General features: G+C 39.7%; 1 protein-coding gene across 1 annotated transcript in view; it reads left to right on the top strand.

Annotated features, from left to right (window-relative positions):
- MCUB (mitochondrial calcium uniporter dominant negative subunit beta) overlaps positions 1-20,494 on the top strand; it is a 71,645-nt gene extending 51,151 nt beyond the window's left edge. The window contains exons 2-8 of the mRNA XM_084626818.1: positions 7,813-7,888; positions 8,362-8,532; positions 14,857-14,961; positions 15,445-15,605; positions 17,565-17,768; positions 19,069-19,185; positions 20,235-20,494. Coding sequence (XP_084482944.1) covers positions 7,813-7,888; positions 8,362-8,532; positions 14,857-14,961; positions 15,445-15,605; positions 17,565-17,768; positions 19,069-19,185; positions 20,235-20,312 — 912 coding nt within the window. The 3' untranslated portion in view covers positions 20,313-20,494. The remainder of the gene's footprint in view (positions 1-7,812; positions 7,889-8,361; positions 8,533-14,856; positions 14,962-15,444; positions 15,606-17,564; positions 17,769-19,068; positions 19,186-20,234) is intronic.
- The last annotated feature ends 11 nt before the right edge of the window (positions 20,495-20,505 follow it).

Consider the following 20,505-nt stretch of genomic DNA (forward strand, 5'->3'; position numbering starts at 1 on the left):
TCATTAGGGCTCATCATATCTTGCTCCCTTATACATATGTTTTCTTACTAACAAAAAACTAACATTAGAAAAAATATAAAATAGGTCTAGTGAACAACTTTTAAATTGTAACTTCACTTGTACTTGTTATAAACTTTGTCTGAAAGACTGATTCATTTTGGGATAAGGTATCTAATGATTTTGGATGTGCAACCCCTTTTTATTTTTATTTTTTAAACCTTCATTTAATTTCTGGAGTACAGGCTCGGTCACAAATCACGGCTATTGGCTCTTCAATCTTGTCATTCTGCATGAATTGCTTTCCAGATTTGTTTCTCTTAGAGGAGAAAATTGCAATTAATATCACATGCACGCACACATCTCTCCAGTCCCTTACTCCCAATAATGTGTCGCTGTGTGTTGGGGATGCTAAAACATGTAAGTAAAATATTGAGAACTTTCTCATAAATAGCTGGCTATATTTATATTAATCTCATTTTATATTTTTACATATTAATATTTTAAACCTAGAAGAAGCATTGTTATACTTAGCTAATCCAATGTTATGGAGTATAGAAACCCCTCACATAGTATGCCTGTTGTTGTTTGCTGGGATAGATGAATGTCTAGGAAGGTCTGTAATCAGTTGACTTCTCAGTCCCAGTGAATTAACTTCACTGGGCTGTTTGCAATTGAGCACTGAGGCAATGTACCTTTATAGTGGAGGGAAACTGCAGAACTTTCTCCTGCACTTCATCCCATTGAGACGGGGATGGCTCCTCCTTCCATAGAACAGGCCATGGGCTGCCAATGAACCCCACAGACCCTCTGGAATCCAGGAGAATCCTGGGTTGATCTGGAAGAAGCCTGGGCCTTCCATGCAAAATCCATGTGGGACTGCACTGGCTTTGGGGCCCCAGCATTAACCTTCCCCACTCACCACCCCACTGTGGCTGTTCTTAAAGGGGAGCTCTGCAACACCAAGGAGCCAGCAGAATAGGTAATAACTCAGGCTGATGTTGCTGCTTCTTAGCAATCACTGTGGAGACAATATGGTGGGCAGGGAATGGGATGTGTGTGCACCCAATGAACATGGACTGATGCATGCCTGCTCTGGACCCAACCCCTGACTCAGCAGACCAAATAGCATTACAGAGGCAGGTGACTCTTCTCCCTTCCCCTCTTCCTCCACAGGCTGGATGAGATCCATATACAGAGAGTCATGCTAGGGACGTGACTTGGCGCTGAGTGATTACAGTTTGAAGGACAGGACACATAATTCACCTTTCGGTTGTCCAGTCCCTCGTTTCTCAAATGGTTTTTCTGAGTTTTCTTCTTCCTTGCTTCTCAAGCAGACGGTTTAAGAGAATTGCACTGATATTAAATGAGAGCCATGGGTGACAATTGAGAGCACCTGAGTTATTGTAGTAATAGGGGCGCCCCTGCTCATATGAAGAAGGAAGAGCTCTAACACTATATTACTGTTGAAAGGCTCACAGCAAGATCTATTTTAAATGGAGTGCTTTTTACTGCAGTGTAATTTAAATGGTTCTAAAATGCTTATGTTTAGCAGTGAATTGTGTTGTACTGAAAGAGGAAAGTAGAATAATAAATTATCATTGCCTTTGGGAAGAAGAGAAATGTGAATATAGGCTACCTAGCATGTACCATATAGACAATAGCCATGTGTTGGGGCAGTTAATTTCTCTAAAGGCTGCACATTTGACTCTCAGAATTATTGATAAAATCCCATATCCAAAGAATACAAATACATTAGTAGGATTATGCTGTTGACGCTCTGGATTAGGAAAATATATATTGAGTAAAGCTGGTTGAAAAATTTACGATGGAGCATTTTTCTATCAAAAATGCAGTTTCAAAGAAAAGAAACATTTATTTGGAATATATGGACTCCCACAACTTTCAGTGGGAAAAAGTGCAAAGTGAATCATTTCACCTTTCTCATTCATTTTGATGTTTCATTTCATTTCATTTTGACTCTTACATTGAAATTAAATATCATATATAAACATATTAAAATTAATGTTTTAATATATAAATTAAACAGAATGACTCTAAATGATAAAATTGAAATAAAGTTTGACTTTATTGAAATGATACATTTATCTAAATGAAACAATTTGAAACATTTTGTTTTGATCATGTGAGTAGTGGCAAATCAAAACTCTTTTTTTTAAACAGGAAATTTCAAACTTCAGCTTTACATTAAGATTCAGATTTTTTTTTTTAATTTCAGAATTTCCTGTGGAATGGAAATCCTGGTTCCTGGGCAGCTCTAATATTGAGTGTGTAGTGTTTTAGGGAAATCAAGCCTTAATGAGGCATGATTTCAGCTTACCTACATGTAAACTGGTCAAATGTAAATCTGGAGACCAGGTTTAGAGAAGCAATTTCTGAACAACTTAAATAGTTGATTCTTGGAACAACTAATTCTGGAGCACACAGGAGGACAGGCTCCTCTCACCATAGCACTAAGTAACACAAAGGAGCTGGCTCAAGAAAATCGTGGCTCAACTATTATTAAGTAATAGTGACCACGTTACAAGTAAACTCAACGTTCTCAGAGAAGGAATTGTACCCAAAAGTATTGCTATAACATTAACATCAAATGGAGCTTTACAATAAATTAAATTAGAAAACTTATCAAAGATATTTTACAGTCAAGAACAAGGCAGTTAAAACCCAGGCAGGTGGCTGTTTAAGGACACCATCACTGAGTCACAGAAGGCAGTCAGACTCCTAAATGAAAAAGAAAGTAAGATGACAAGTCACAACCAGTATTGTTAAACAGCCAGGCATCAAGTGGTAATTTTAGCCAATCAGGTATGTTTTAATAAATGGAAATTCAGCCCAAGTGAAGTAAACAATGTCAGCTAAAATGTAACATGAAACGGGGGAATTAATCTGAAGAACAATTAATCTAAAATGTTATTAACACACAAATTATTTAAGGATATTGGAAGTAGGAAGTCTATGGGAAATTCAGTGGGTCTGTTGGGCCACCAGGTAGGTAAAGGGGAATAATTGAGGAAGATAATACCAGAAAATATAGAGAAGCTAAATGATTTCTTTGAATCAGTCTTCATTTAAGAGGATACTGGAGAGAGGCTTACCAAAGGCCACCCTTTTCAGGTAATAAAGATGAGAAACTGTCAGATTGAGATGTGAAAAGAGGAGGTCTAGAACAAGTTGCTAATTAATGTATCAACAAGTAAGAAGGTCCAAACCGCAAACACCTAAGAGTTCTGAAGGAACTTAATGAAGTGGCTGGACTGCTAACAAAAATGTTTCAGAGTAACAGCCGTGTTAGTCTGTCTTTGCAAAAAGAAAAGGAGTACTTGTGGCATCTTAGAGACTAACCAATTTATTTGAGCAAGAGCTTTCGTGAGCTACAGCTCACTTCATCAGATGCATACTGTGGAAACTGCAGTAGACATTACATACACACAGAGACCATGAAACAATACCTCCTCCCACCCCACTGTCCTGCTGGTAATAGCTTATCTAAAGTGATCATCAAGTTGGGCCATTTCCAGCACAAATCCAGGTTTTCTCACCCTCCGCCCCCCCCCCCCCCAAACTCACTCTCCTGCTGGTAATAGCCCATCCAAAGTGACCACTCTCTTCACAATGTGTATTATAATCAAGGTGGGTCATTTCCAGCACAAATCCAGGAGTGAGAGAACCTGGATTTGTGCTGGAAATGACCCACCTTGATTATCATACACATTGTGAAGAGAGTGGTCACTTTGGATGGGCTATTACCAGCAGGAGAGTGAGTTTGTGTGGCGGGGGGAGGGGGGGGCGGAGGGTGAGAAAACCTGGATTTGTACTGGAAATGGCACAACTTGATGATCACTTTAGATAAGCTATTACCAGCAGGACAGTGGGGTGGGAGGAGGTATTGTTTCATGGTCTCTGAGTGTATATAATGTCTACTGCAGTTTCCACGGTATGCATCCGATGAAGTGAGCTGTAGCTCACGAAAGCTCTTGCTCAAATAAATTGGTTAGTCTCTAAGATGCCACAAGTACTCCTTTTCTTTTAACAAAAATGTGTTGTCTTTCATTAATATCAGCTTTTTGACTCTTAAATATTTTGAGTCTTTGCTTGTTTTTACTACAATGTGTGGTGATTTCTTGGCTCCTTAAAAACAGTGACAAATTAATTGCAATATAGTTTGAAAAGATGCTCTCTTTTATGTACCAGTGTGACCTTTCAGAACTGCAATCACTACAGCCCAGTGCTTTATGCTGGGGGGGATAGGTTAATGGCCAGAGACTCATACTTAAAATCACATCTGGAACCCCAGATTTAAATCCTGAGCAGAGCAAGGATGTTAACTCAGCCCTTTGTTTTCCCTTACGGAGAAACTGGGCTTTGCACAGAAACAATCACTTGGCTTGATTTGAATTGTGTTCCTTTTTTGATGTACTTATGTCTTTCTGTACTGCAGTTATGTGCACTGTGCAGATGACTAATGATTAGTCTCCATTTACAAATAAAACTTTCTTGATTAATCTGCTCCATGACTGTCTTGTTGAGTAAGTATCATCACTGTCTACTGGTTGTTTCCCTCCCAGGCTTATCTATTATGTTTTTTGTACATTAAACAGCATTGTGCATAAATGGAGACAGTTGCTTAACCAATATTCCCAGTCCCTCTGAACTTGGTTGCATTGCTACATATAGTTTGTTAGAACATGGTTTTCAGCATCAGCAGCAAGCCTTTGTCATATGTTTATATTCTGATCAAATATGACTTATCTATAAGGGTAGTCACAAAACAAACCCTAGGGCAAATCTACTAGTGACCTCTTTCCATTGAGTAGATACCAGTTATAACCACTCACTGTTACTCCTTTTTCAGCTATTTTCTCATTTAACAAACCATTTTATCCCCTAAAGCATGACTTCACTCTTAGCCAGTAACCTCTCCTGCTATCTTACTGTCTAAAGCTAATAAAGCCTCTTGAGTTACCTCCATTTATTTTTCTCTTTGTGTGTAAGTATTATCATGTTTGATTATAAACAGGTTGTTTTTCAGGAAGGAAAGAAAAAGATATAATCAAGGGTTTTGTTTGTTTGCACTGGGGAGAAGCACAGGAATAAGTCTTTGCAGAAAGAGAAAGCATATAAAATATGTACTGTGAGGCTATTCCTTTTGTTTCACTCAAACATGACTTCATTAATAGATGCAGATTATATCCATTTTATCTTACAGTCAGAATTTCATTTCAATCTTTATAAATACAGTATACAAAGACTTTTTTCTAGTGGGTTACAAACAATACACACAATCTTCTAAAGAATACACCCATATGTTCTAAAAGAACTCATTCCAAGAAAGGCATCTATAAAGTGAATTAGTATTTTCCAACTGATAATTATTGAGTAGGTTGTCCACTGTCTAAGCAAAATTGATGCCAAAAAATCTGCAACAAAAGAAATAAAGCTGCACCTTCATGCAAACAGTGTGGTACAATGTCCAGGACAGGGTGAACCACAGGTAATTCGTTAATGAGCAGAAGCAGAAGTAATTGCTCATCATATATCAATACAAAGAGGCATGTCTTAAGTAGCTCCCAGGGAGACATGCCTGATACATTGTGATTATTATATACTGGATTACTGAGGACATATTAGTCTGTTTGTTTTGTCTTGCTTTGAAACGCTTTTCTGAAAAACTGGGATATGAATTGCTTAATTTTTTTTCTACTGTTGTGCCTAACGCTGTATGTGTGGCATGCGGTGCATGTCTTCTACTAGGTGGAACCAGAACTGCTTAACTGTGTCACAGGTCCTAATTTGCTAATAGAGAGTTTCCTTTTGCTCAGATGGAAGGAGTTTGTGCTTTTGGAGCAGGGAGAGATGATTTCAGTTCATGCTACTGCTATAAAGTTCTGGATTGTTCTGCAGCAATCATGGACTGGCTAGCAGCCACAGATTTTCTTTTTTAAAACAATAATTTTAAGGTATTTTTGTATTTAATGTCAGGTTCCTGCCCACTGTCTAGACTCAGTTGTCACAAGCAACTGAGAATTTCCCAACCTGAAAACCTCTCACTTTTTAAAACCCAGTTTGCAGGAGGGGCAGATATAAAAAACAAAACTCCTATCCAAACCCTGCAAACCACCACCCATAAATGAAACACACAACACATACTATGGAATCACTCTTTATAAACTTATTCTTTTTGCTACCCTACAGGGTGCTTATTATCCAAAAAGAAAAAGCTCACAATTCAGTTAGATACAAGAACATCATAATCAGGTCCCCAAGCTACTACCTGCGGGTGGGTCCCCCATACTTTTGTAATGCCCCCTTGATACATTTCATAAAGGGTTTAGCTTGCAGGCACTGAAAGCAGAAATATATCTGCCTCAGGCAAAGCGTGTTGCAAGCCTTCCAGGGGGTTACTCCTTTATCTGGTAAACTGACCCCAAACTGTGCAGTTTCCTCCTTCCCTGTCAAGTCTCAACTTTGCTTAGTCCATATCCACACTCTTTTTTTGTAACTTTCAGTTAAGGGGGCCAGAGTTTGGTTTTTTTCTTTTCTAAACAGGTATAGTTATACTGGCCCAGTCTTGAGTGTAGTTGTAGTGGTACTGGCATAAAGGAGACTCTGGTTTATTTCCCTTCCCATATGGCAGTGGTTCTCAACTCTGGTCCACCGCTCGTTCAGTGAAAGCCCCTGGCGCGCCGGGCTGGTTTGTTTACATGCTGCGTCTGCAGGTTCGGCCAATCGTGGCTCCCACTGGCCGCGGTTGGCCGCTCCTGGCCAATTGGGGCTGCAGAAAGCGGTGCGGGCCGAGGGGATATGCTGGCTGCCCTTCCCACAGCCCCCATTGGCCTGGAGCAGCCAACCGTGGCCAGTGGGAGCCGCGATTGGCCGAACCTGCAGACGCAGCACGTAAACAAACCAGCCCAGCGCGCCAGGGGCTTTCACTGAACGAGCGGTGGACCAGAGTTGAGAACCACTGCCATATGGGAATAGCTATGCCAGTATTAAGAACCTTTATACCAATCTAACTGGATCCACCCGAGGGGAGGAGTTGTACTGCTTTGACTATACCGATATAGGTAAAGCACCTTTTGTGTGTAGACAAGCCTTGAGTGAGACATATTATCGTTATTTACCGGTATTTCAGGGGGTGGACATTTTTAGTGACCTTGTTCAGGTTAAAACACCTGCTGTGATTACTCTGTGTGTTCATTCCAAAAGGTAACTGTCATCAGGGTCCTAGTGGGGGCCAGCTGTGGTCACTCAGGGTGAACTGCAAAGAATGGGATAGACAATTCACAAAAAGCTGGTGGATATTTCAATACTTAGATTTACCAAACCAGTATAAAACAGCTTCTTTATTACCTTACTGGTTACTCAGAAGTTCAAACAACACAGTTCCCTTAAAGTAAGCTATTTTTCATTCAACACAGACAAATACTATTGTAAAAGATAGGTTGCATGACCTTCTCCAAGCAGTTATGTGCATAGTGAGTGGTGATATTCTCTCCTACAAGCCATGACAGTGTAGAAACATTTCAAGTTATTTACAATATACTGCCTAACACTAAAGAAGTGCTGCTCTGCTTCTGAGCTGTGCTTTCATCTTAAGATATTAGTAGCATACTGGTTGAAATATTAGGACAAATAGGAATGGTCCTGCCCAGCAAGAGAGTCTCTAAAGCCTTTTGTATTTAGGGAGATGATTTTTCATATTTTAAGTAGATTACCATATTGGGCTGGAGACTGCCTCTCACCAAGGAAACATTCTATCCCAACCCTTTCTTAAAGCCAAAATCTCTATTGCAGATGCTGTGTCTGAGGCAAAGTGGAAATCTGAAGCACTATAAAGCAGCATGCTATAGCACACTGGTGCCATCTGATGGTAAGTTTTCTCTTTTCAAATCAACTGAACTTCCAGTTCCAGCCTTCTGAAAATGACATGTTTAGAAACACTGAATGTGCATGACTTCAGTTGCATAGCAGCAAGTATCTCTCATTCAGCCATGGTGAGGGATTACTGCACAGAACTGGGAGTCGGAGATTGGGTATCTATTCTGAGCCCTGTCATTGACTTCTTGAGTGACTTTGAGCAGTTCACCTACCCTTTTGTTGCTTGGGTTGCCCCAGGATTAAAATGGGAAGGATACTTGCTTCACAGTCGTGTGGCGGGTCTTAATTATTATTGATAATGATTGAGTGTTCCAGAAGTTAAAGTATGAAGCATTATGTTGTAGTTAAGTACAGTACATTGAACAAATGCAGATTGTCAGTGTCTTTCTATATTAAACATCTCTGTTTTTAAAAGCAAGTGTAAATTTAAAACATTACAATATGGCTTTATTTCCTTTTTTTTAGAAGTAACTGTCAATTACAGATATGGCCTTCCTGTGGTAACCCTTATGTTACCTTCAAGAAAAGAGCGCTGTCAGTTTACAGTCAAGCCAATGTTAACAACGGTGGGGACCTTCCTGCAGGATGTACAGAAAGAAGATAAGGGAATTCAGAGGGCAGAAGTCTTTACAACAGGTATTTACAAACTCTGCTGCCTGTTTAAAATAACCTGAACTTGTCCTTTCTTAAATAGGTTGTAAACAATAATTGTCTTGGGCAGTATTCTTTTTCTCAGTCATTGATCAGATTCTATAGAACTAAAGAGGATGGGTGGTTCTTAATTGTTAGTACTCCTTAAGATTATCATAAATTAATGATGTTCCATGGGTTAATTTCAGTATCTCCCTAGAGAAGCCTGATTAAAAATACAGAATTTGGACCTGTCAATTTAACCTTTTTATGATCTGGTACTTTTCTTTGATACCGTCTTCAAAAAGCTCATCTTTTTTACAGTGATTTTTTAATGCTTCTGGCTTTCCCAATATTTCTCCTACCACTAGTCTTAAAGGCCCCTGCACTGGGTTGAGAGAGAGTCTCTCTCTCTCTCTGTGTGACTAGTTGTGTCTGTCAATGTTTCTGTGAGTATGATGTAGAGGTTGGGAGACAACTTGAGAATAACAATAGGTGAGGATTTATTTAGCTGAAGGCATAGATTTTCTTTTCTTGGTAAGAAATCTGTCTTCTGTTGTTCTGCGACCAAAACCAAGTGAGTTCCATTGTTCTGGAAACAAAACCCACTGTGGAACAGAGATCTCAATTTTTATCATTCCCTGAATGACAGAAATTCCTAAGGTCTTGCTCAAAGATGGGTATATGGCCCTTAAATAAGCAATTTGAGATTATCCTATAGGCTTGTTGTGAGAGACTTTTTGAGTGGGTTAGTGACTTTGTTTTACAAACTTAAAAACCCTTAATTAAGAAAATATTGCCATTGGCCTGCTGCTTTTATTTCCTTCCACCCCATACATACTTTCCCTTGGTGACCTCTCATTCTTCCGTTGTTTGTTACTCCAAAATCATCATCTTCACCACAATCTCTTCTACCTATCCAGTCTCCTCCTGTGTGTCAGCATCTCTTTCTGGATAGCCCAGCTCACAATGGGAAAAACTGAGGTTCTTGTATATCTTTCTCTGTTAACAATTTCACTACAATCCCTGTTTCCTAGGCTCACAGCCTCAGTGTTGTATTTGACCCTCTTTTCTCCTTCCCCCTATGTCCTGTTTGTTGCAAAATCCGATTTGTTCGTCCTGTATGTTTCTACTGCTGTGACTACCTTGATTCCCACCTCACACTCCTACAATCAATTCAAAATGTTGCTGCCAAAACTATCTTCCTTATTAGCCACTCTGACCAGGTCGTGTCGCTCTTTGAATTCCTTCATTGCCTACTCTTGGCCTTTCCAGCAGGTTGAAACTTCTCATCTTCACCTTCAAGGCTTTGCCCAACACTGTGCTTTCTCACGACTCTGCTATCACCTCGTGTTACGTATAGCTCTTTTTTCAGTCCAGGCACTCCTGCCTTAAACCATTCCCTATTTTTGTGCCTTCTTCCATGCTGGCCCTCACACCAGGAAGTTCTACAACTCCCTCTCTTGCTGTGTGCCAAGCTGCTTCTTTCAGACACCTCTTTAAAACACACTTCTGCCATGAAGCCTGTCAACTGCAGTTCTCCAGTCTCAGAAACATAAAGTGTGGAGCGACCTTGACTCTCCCTCAGTTGTCTCTTACCGCCCATGGCAGTGAGGCAAAACCTGGCAATTGTCCAACATGATGGTTCTTAGCTTTGACTAAACCGTCCCAAAAATCTTCTACAAACATTCAGAACTCTTCTGATTCTTCAACATACGACTGCCATGATCTATATTGACCTGTCTGGACTGAGTATTGATGGTTAGACTGTTTCCCACCCCACCTCCTTCCTCGGATAGACCCCCTCTATAGACTACTTAACATGGTGGACTCAACCTGTGGCTTCAAGCCCTGTCTGTCCTGTGATGGTCGCATTCCCCTGAAAGATAGACACAAATGTCTCTTCTGTTTGGGAGAGTCATGTATGCTGAGCGGGTATTTGGTGCACCTGTCATTCACCACAAGAATATGTAAGTCACAGGTTGAAGCTCCATCTTTTGGAGCCACCTATGAAGGTCTCATGAGACCCTGAGGAGACAAGCTCTAGAGTCCTTTTAACAGGCACACCAGCCTTACCTAGCACCCTGTCTAATAAGCAAGCGATTCCAAAGACTGGCGCACAGAAGAGGGTGCTAATAAAGGACTGGGCATGGAAACTGACCCCAGCATCACTGGCACCGAGGCAGCCCTAAAAACTCAGTACTGATCGGGGGCACTCTAAGCAAAACTCATTGTCCTGAAGATAGACCACATACGTCCTTTAGAAACAAAGCCCCATAGAACATTGAGCTGCTGATAAAGAGCGACAGACTCTTCCAGGCACCTGACTCTGGTGTCGATGCCTACTCTGGATGATCCTCCCCTGGGAGAACCTGAACCATCACTTGGGCACTTTGAAAATGTTGCTATGTATCTTTATTTCTCTACCAATGTTTTAATTCAACAAAACATACATCATGGTAACAAAGACTGCTATTGGCACAACACTCCCTTTAACACAAAACCACTTGATAAATTATTAGAATGTGCATCTTCTGTAGTTTTTAACTGTGAATGAGCCATTTTATTTTTCACATCCGTATAATACAAAACCAGGCAGACTTAGGAAAATATACCTTTGGGCTGAAATTTTGTGCTTATGCGCCAGAGGTGATTTTTTTTTAGCGGGGAACTTTTTTTTAATAATCTGCTGAAAATAGAAATTAATGGTGAGGGAGCCTTTTCAACCAGAACTACCTTGTCATTACTGTGTGTGCTCATACTATAAGAACACTGTTATCTCTGAAATAGTATATTACCACTTACAAACTTTTACAGTTATAAGCAGAAACTTAGATTTTCTTCTTTCCAGAGTAGAAGAGTATATCATACTTGAACTACAAAATAGGCTCTTAATATCCTTTTTGTAATTGATTTTCATCTCTTAAAACATTTTTATCCTCTGAATTCATAAAGCGTGTAGATTGATTTAATGAAGGCAATAGTCTGTCTATTTGAGCATGTGGATAAAATACAGGCATTGCAAAAGTTATATTCTGTAATACTTTCTTATATTCTCTGCAAGCAAGAAAACAAATTGTTACCCTCAGAACTGTCTGGACTAGGATTTATGTGAGTTTTCACAATAGATTATGCGGTAATATGGGGCTATCCCCAATCTTTGCAAATAACTAAGTCACGTCACGATCCTGCAGAAAGTGCACCTGTGAGCACAGGAACCCCAGTACAAAGTCTTATTGATGTTAGTGGAGTCTACATGGAGTATTTACACTTAAAAGTGTAACTGTCTGCTGAATCCCATCCCTATATATTAAGCTGAAAAAGTTTAATGTTAACCACGCATTCTTAGCTTCAGTTTAAGCTTCAGTTATTTTGTTGATATAGTACACAATGCTATTTCAATAAGAAATTGCATGGCCACATATTTTGCAGATGTCCCTACCAATTCTAGAGGAAATATGGCTAACTTCACCAAGGATGGAAACATCTCATCTGATAAAGTATCTGGCTTGAATTTATTTAACAGTTGTGACATAGTTAATCTTCTACACCACAAACCTTCAAATGCCAAGTAATTGTAACAATGTAGAATAACTTTTATATTTACTTTATCAGGAAATGACTATTATACTGACAAGTGTTAGCCAAACACAATGGATTATTACATTTTAAAATGTGACACTCTCTCTATTTTTTTTTTAAACAAGAAATGAATATCCCAGGAAGTTTTGATTTAAATGCAGATATTTCTCCTGTTTTTGCTAGTAGATAAAATGAAAGTAGAAAGATCTAACCTAACACTATATATTAGAAAAAGATAAGATAACCTGAACTGGCTTGTTTACTTTACTTTACTTTTTCTATGGATATCATTCTAGCACTGTATAAATTTAGAGAAAGAAAAGCTTTTTGTTGACATCTCTGCACCTGCAGTATGATAAATGGGAAGGAAAATTGCCTTGTACAGAAAATTGTTATGTTTTTCAGGCTTCCAGTGCTTTTCTGTTTTTCCTCCAGTTAACAAAGCATTAGACAGGTTAATAAAGCTCAATATTGCATCAAATATGAAAAAGAAATCCTATCTGGAGCTTTCAAACAAGTGCTCCTTTTTGAAGTATTGTTGTCTTAAATGGCATTTTAATGAGACTGCTGAAGCTCATTTACATGTAAATTATTAAGGTGACATTTGTAAAATGTTGAAAAACTGAGTGGATGTGCACAATTTAAATTTTTTGGATGAAAGTGATAGTGCTCTCAGTTCGTCACCCGACCCACACAGAGTGGGTAGGGAGAACCAGCTGGTGTGTTAGCTTCTTGGGCTCATTAATAGAAATCTCAGCAGCTACTGCCAAATGGGTCCAGACAGCAGAGAAAGTGCAGGTGTGGAGTTATCTACAGTGTGCTTCTATAACAGGCACATGGAGACAGATGGAAAGTCTGGGACTGTAGCATGGCAGCATAAAACCTCCAGTATGCTCAGTCAGGAATCATACTTATATTTCCCACTCGTATAGCACCTCTCAGCCAAGAGTCTCAAAATTATTAATAGGAAAATGGAGGTAAGATCAAACAGTTAGTCAGTGGCAGAGATAGAATCAGAGCCCAGATTTCCTGTTTCTCAGACCTCTTCTACATCTCCCAGGCAGTCTGTCCATTTCAGGTGCTGAGTCTCCAGTTCAGCAAAGTTCTTAAACGTTTCCTTAAAACCATTAGGAGTGGACTTAAGCGTCTGATTAAGTATTTTCCTAAACTGGGGTCATCAGTACAACAAGCAAACTTACGTCAACAGTTTGCACCATAGATTTATGGAAGCAAATGGGATTGAGGTGGAGAGGAACAACAAAAGAGTCCTACACTCCAGTGATTATTATATATACCATTCATGTATCAATATTTTCAGTGCTTCACTGTTTTAGAAAAGTCCTCTGTCTGCACCTGTCTTTCAGTCCTTCCTGTTTTGTTCCCTTGTCTGCAATCTTAAATAGTTGTTCAGATTCATGTGAACTATTAATCTTTTTTTTTTTACCCTTATTTTTCATTGTTGGTGGGCCAATAAGTACTTCCACAAGTCTATGGACAAAAGGATGAGAATGAGTTTGAACTCTCTTCGACAGAGGCCAGTGCACTGTCTCCTTTCTGCCTCCTTACCTCCCTTAATAAGACTATTCATTATACACACCCCTTGCTCCCAATCAAAGCTAAAGCCTGCTTTAAAAAATATATTAAAAGTATAAGCACTAAATTTTCCCATCTGTACTGACTGATTAGGAAAATCTGGAGAACAAGAATGCCAAAATTCTCTACTCCCAGCTAGAAGAACTCATCCAGGGAAAGGAAATCTGTAACCGAGTGAGGTTTGTTTAGTTTCCAACAAATCTTATTCAGGGTTCAACCAAAATTGTGTGTGAGAATGAGGACTGAAAATATAGGACTTCTATAGCCATGCTGAAGAGGCTGTCAACTTAATAGTAAAAAGTTGGCATGGAAAGGAGATACATCTTCATCTTTCTTCCTCCAGTGATTGATACTCTGATTTCAAACAATAAATCCCAACTAAAGAGAAATGGAACCACAGTAGTGATACTATAATTAAGGTTGTAAATAACTTTGCATCATAATCCTTGAGTTCTTGTGTGGAATTTCTAAGGTCTTGTCTTATGTTGTAGTATCCTCCATCCAAAACATTGCAAACATTAATGTTAGCCTCTCAATGTTTCTGAGAGCTTAAAAGAACCATCTCCAACTAAGAGAAAACAGAGAGACAGAAAGAGAAACTTTGACTTACCTGCATCCCTCAATAAGTTTGGTGGAGCTAGATCTCCTGAGGCAGAGCCCTGTGTTGTAACCACAAGACCATTCTCTAGAAAGTGAATCTGATCTAACTAGTTTAATTTTCCAGACCAAGCCAAATGCAAAAGGAAATGGTTAAAAGTAACCAAGACTTAGTGTTAGGTAAAATGGAGAATTTTAAGGTCTTGACACAGGTAAAGAGAGTCTTTAAATATAGCTTTCTCCTTACAATGTCTCTCCTTGGAACTGAAATAAAAGGGAGGCTGCTAACAATAGTGAGTTATGCCAGACAGGTCAAATGAAATGCGGGCACTTTCAGATGATGCTTCTTGGCTTACTACTGTTAAGAAATGTATTTGCTAAAAGCACTTTGTTGTTGTATCTGCATACTGGCCACTTCCAAACTTAATGTAATGTTTATTAAAAGACACAGTTTTATCTGGTGTTACTTTTGGAAACCATGGACATAGAGGTTTTTCTTTTTTTTTAATAAAGTAAATTTTGTGTTAAGGATTTAAGCCTTCCTGTTTTCTCCTGCAGATGGTAGCAAGATCCCTGCTACAGCATTGATGGAAGTTTTGTTGATGAATGACTTCAAACTTGTAATCAACAACACCACTTATAGTGTACAAGTCCCTGTAAAAGGTAAGAACCACAGCTGTGTTGAAGTCTTAATAAATCTGATTATCCAGTTACATCTGTTCCAAGGCATATTTTTGTCTTTTTTTTAAAAAAAAAAATCATGGCAGTCCCCACAAAAAATAAGTCTGGCTTCATCTCCCCTTTGAGCCTCAGTTTGTGGCCTCATGTAAACACTCTCTGTAAACAGTGACAGTGTTTTCTTCAAAGAGCATTGCTTGATACATCTTACCAGTCATGACAGCCACGTTTGCAGCTGGTAACCATGTTGGTCCCAGAATATTAGAAAGACAAGGTGGGAGAGGTAATATCTTTTACTGGACCAACTTCTGTTGGTGAGAGACAAGCTTTCGAAGATACACAGAGGTCTTCTGGAGGTCACTGTGTAAGCTTGAAAACTTGTCTCTTTTACCAACAGAAGTTGGTCCCATAAAAGATATTACCTCACCCACCCTGTCTCTCTTGTGACAACCATAATCTTTTTTTCAGAGAAGTGGAGTAGAGAGCATGCTACTGAAGCAGAAGATATCAAATCCTTGGTTCATAGACTGTTCATCGCCCTTCATTTAGAAGACCACCAGTTAAGGAGAGAGAGAGAACTGCTTCAGAAACTGGACCACCTAAGGGAACAGCTAGTACCCCTTGAGCAGGTTGGGAAGGTTGTTTTTTTATATATATATATATATATATATAAAAAAAAATTCTCTTAACTAATTTCCATGACAAGACAATTCCAGCATTAATGAATGGGCCAAGCCCCCCTCATTTGTCAGACAGGTAGGTGATGGCCAGTTCATATGCAGGATTATTTTCAACCCAGTTCCTCCTCCTCCTCCTGTTTTTTGGCATAGCCTATTGAGAATTTCTAGAACTGGAGAAAAACTATGGTGAGCTGGCACTACCCTGGACTGCCTGGTTACTTTGTCTGAACCTGGTTGGGTGTCCGGAGTGATGTTGCCATATCACAGAAAAATCATTAGTTAATTAAAAAACAGTGTTGTTTTTCTGTGATGATGCTATCACCAGGTCAGCCAGTTGGATCTGACTAATGATGACCGTAACTTAGGAAAGGGGCAAACATGGTGAATCTAAGACAGGCCAAGCTAAAGTGACATGAAGGGATGAATAGGAAGGAGGAGACCAGTAAGAGCCTGATGGGGTGGGAACAGACCTCACACTGAAGGCAGCAATCTTAGAGCTGCTGTGAAAGCGCCTCTCTGAAAAATCAGGCAGCATCAGCTGATGTATGCAAATCCAATTGGTAGAATCCCAAAGGTGTGGATGGACGGCCAGATGGAGGCCTCGTAGAGCTCATTCCCTCTGTACTCCATGCAGGGAGTGAACTCGAAGCCTTTCTGGGAAGGGAAGGCCTGCAAGTGATACTCCTGGGGGAATTCTGTGCATGCTCAGAATACATGTGTCCCACAGAATTTTATTTTTTTCCGCAGAAAACACATTCTGCCCCAGAAGTGCTGCAGTTCTGCCTTTTGACCACAAGAGGCCACTATGCTGCCAGAAAAGCCAACAGCATGAATGCAGCGGGCTGTTCTGTGCCATAAAAGGCCTCTGGTGGGCAAAAGGCAGAACTGCAGCACTTCTGGGGCAGAATGTATTTTCTGTGGGGGGAAAAAATTCTGCGTGTAAGCAGTGGCACAGCACCTGGCCTGTGGAGCCAGGTTAGGACAGAGGGGGCACATGGGGCTGCTGGGGGGGGGGGTCACAGACTGAGGTTCAGAATGGCTAGTGGGGGGGACAGACTAGGTTGTAGGCTCAGGAGCTAGTGGGGTGACAGCATTGAGCCAGGAGTTGAATGGGAGTGGGGTGCATGGCCACATGGAAACAAGGGAAGGGGGCTGCAGGGACCCATTGGGATGGGGGTGGGTGGGAACAGGGGCAGATGTGCGTGACTGAATGGGAGAGGCTTGGGATCAGCCAGGATCTGCATGAGGGAGGCCTCCCCAACTCCCTAACAATCCTGCCCCTCCCCCCCCAAAAAAAACCTCCAACCCTGTTCCATATTACCTCTACCCACACCCAACAACTCTCCAGGTTCACTCCAGGCTCCTTCCCTCTCCCTCAGCTCCTCTATTACTCCTGACACTCACAAGCCTTTGCACTGCTTCTGATGGGTGCAGGAAATACAGTTCTGTATTGTAATTTAAATTAATTACTCAAAATTCTGTATTAATATGCCCTATAAGGAATCTATTTGTCAAAAAAAAAAAAAAATTACCAGAATCTTTTTTTGGTCTGCATTGTTACAGACATACTTGCCAACAGATATTTTGAAATAAATTACTAAAATAATTTAAACTGGCATGATTATATTGTGTTGTGTTACTTTGACAGATAAAATATGCAGAATTTTAAAATATTGTGTGCAGAATTTTTTTTTTGACAGAATTTTTAATTTTTTGGCACAGGAGTAAAGTGAGTAGGAGTCTTAAATGCATGCTCTGATCCAGGAGGAAAGTACATACTGGGATGTGTTCTCTCCCTGGTGTCAGAGGAATGTATGAAATTAATATCCACACGTTGAATATGTGGATGAATATGAATATGTTGAATATGAATATGAATATGTTGAATGAATAACGTTTTTGTCCTAGATGAAAGCCAAAATTGCAACAAGTGCAGATGCAAAGACCAATAGGCTCCTATGGACTGGCTTAGCACTACTGTCCACTCAAGGTGGAGCACTGGCCTGGCTCACGTGGTGGGTCTATTCATGGGATATAATGGAGCCAGTGACGTATTTTATCACTTACGGGAGTGCCCTGGCATTCTACGCTTACTTTGTACTTACTAAACAGGTAAGTCCCATTATATAAACATGTCTGAAGTCATCTTACACTGATTTTCATAATAAATTAGCCTATGTATTTAAACATCAAAGTTCGTGTGCATGTGTGTTCTGTAGAACTGCACTTAGGCTGGAACTTTGTTTTTAATGTAGCTCAGGGATAAACTGCTCATCTGAGCTGCACTTAAAAATCCTGACTGCAATTAGTGACCAGACGGATACCATCTGATGCTGAAAATGAAAACTATCCTCTTTCATTCAATTCTTTGTATGTGGCCCGGATGGTAACTGTATCTCATATGTCTCTACATAGAGTGGAAGTACTAAAGCAGGGCTGGTCAAGGAATGCAACCTATTAGTGGGCCAGGAAGGCAAACCCATCAGTTTTCTTTTTCTGTTTGATGGAGTTCAGATGTCACTTGATGCATGCATGGAAATTTTTCAGCTGTTTTTCCTGGACTACCTTTAGTTTATTTCCTTGAGTAAGATGCGGATTTTTCTTAAGTGGCCTAACTTCCTTTCTTGCTCTTGGATGTGCAAAGGAGAAGTCACAGGTTGGCATGAGGCATGTTTAGAGGAGGGGGAAGAGTTCCTGAACACCAAAACCCCAGAACGTGGACAAAGTGCAGAATGTGGAAATGGCCATCAATTCCTGTACAATATAAAGGAACTTACATTTTTGCCCATTAAATGTTTGGGATCCTACAATGTACTATAAAGCACATAGTTGGATAGTTACTTGTATTCCTTTTCATGCTGCATATTCAATAATGCCCTCCTCCATTTTTATTTTGTTTGGTATGGACATAGTTGGTGAATATCCAATACTTGCACATATGGAACCTATAGTACATATGCAAGAAACATCAGGTGGGGAAGGATGCTGGGTTTTGGAGCTCAGCTAGTTTGTTGAGGGCTGGGTTTGTGAGTGAGTTCTACTCCTCTTGCTTTCTGCTGACTTTCAGGAGGGTTGAGGTAATTCTGTTTGGATAAATTGATAAATACCAATGGCCTGATTTTCAGATGCTACCATTGTCTGGGATTTTCAAAGGAGCCTAAAGGCGTCAAGAACCCAACTTCCTTAGTCTCCTCTGACAATCTCACCTATTGACTCCAATGGGAGCTGTGAGTGCTCTGCAATTCTGAAAATAAGGTCATTTATTTGTCATGGTTTAGATTTCTTCTAATTACTATAAGGTTTTTTACGTATGTTAGTTTGATTTAACTCCATGTGTAGAAATGTCTTTGCACTCCTAACCCTCTGCCTGCCCAAAAAACCGAAACATTTGTGTCCTTTTTCTATCTGTCAGGATTATGTTTACCCAGATGTTAAAGACAGACAATTCCTCCACTACTTCTACCGGAAATCCAGAAGCCAACATTTTGATGTGGAACAGTATAACAAGCTAAAAGAGGCACTGGCAGAGGTATTTTCATAAGTCTCTTAATGTACCGTAAGTGAATGATGCTGTGGTCTCACCATTTAAAACTTTTCAGTAAATCATGAGGTAATTGGAAAGTGGCTTTTAGATTTTATTTATTTATTTATTTATGCATTTTAATTTTATATGCTAAAAATGTGCATATGTAACAGATTACCTGGAGTTCCTTTAAAGGCTGGAAGGAAGGACTTAAGAATGGAAATTTGCAGCACTGCTCAGGCAGCCTGTGGAGGCTGGGGGAGAGTGTGAAAACAAGTCACTCACTTGTGTTGCTCAGTAGTGATAAACTGGTTTCTCTCTAGTCTCCATCTTCCATAGTGGCAGTGATATGGAACTGGGAAAAATCTTCACTGCTCTATGAGAAATACAGAGAGTCCTCCGGTCCACAATAAATAAAAAGGACCCTGATTTATAGCCTATTAAGTAAATGGAAATTCTCCCTTGACTTTATTGGGTTTTTGATCAAGAACCCTTAGTGAATAGATGGAGTTAAATTTTTTAAAAAATAATTGGGTAGGATTCAGACTAGTTCCCTTTATCAAGGCTGGGGCTTTAAAATATTTTCACTATCTGACACTAGTCTAGAGTGTGAATTTTGCAATTTATGCTAGAGCATATAAAATAATTCAGTTCTGCTGCTGTATGAAATGGGCTTTATAAATTTTCCTAGGCTTTGGACTGAAGATGACCGTGCACTATGCATGGGGTCATACATTCAGTCGCTTGGAAGGAGGATGTTTGTGCATCTGTAGGGCTGCAGTTCCCGTTGGCCGGTCTGTTGACTGACAGATTAATTCACTAATGGCAGGAATTGTTTTTGGATGGTAATCCCTAGAGCGATCTGACCAGGAGTTTACACTTGTGATTATTGTGGGAAATCTGCGCCATAAGGTTAGTGTCTTCACAGAAGCGAAAGACCTGGCTACAGGGAAAGAATATCAAGAGTATGAAAGGAAGGTACAAATTAGGGGTGACTGAAAGGGATAAATATGGACACAGAATGTCCTCCATTTAATTCTCTCTTGCGTTTACAGGTTGAAGAGTCCCTGAGACGCCTGCATCAGCCCCTACATCTGCAACTTCCAATACAGGAAATCAATGACAAAGACTAATTTTTTTTCATAACTGAATTGTCATTTCCAAAACTGATTCCAATATTTAGTTTCTATGTTGCAAACTGAATATTTTTGACCACTATAGTTCTGAACATTACTAGAAATGTTGATTAAAACTATTATATCATTAGATTTTTAAAAAATAATTCCTGAAATAAAGAAATCTTTCAAAATATGCATTCAGATCTTG

The sequence above is a fragment of the Lepidochelys olivacea genome (genome assembly GCF_965140295.1).
Source record: "Lepidochelys olivacea isolate rLepOli2 genome assembly, chromosome: 4".
In the NCBI taxonomy this organism is placed as follows: Eukaryota; Metazoa; Chordata; order Testudines; family Cheloniidae; genus Lepidochelys; species Lepidochelys olivacea.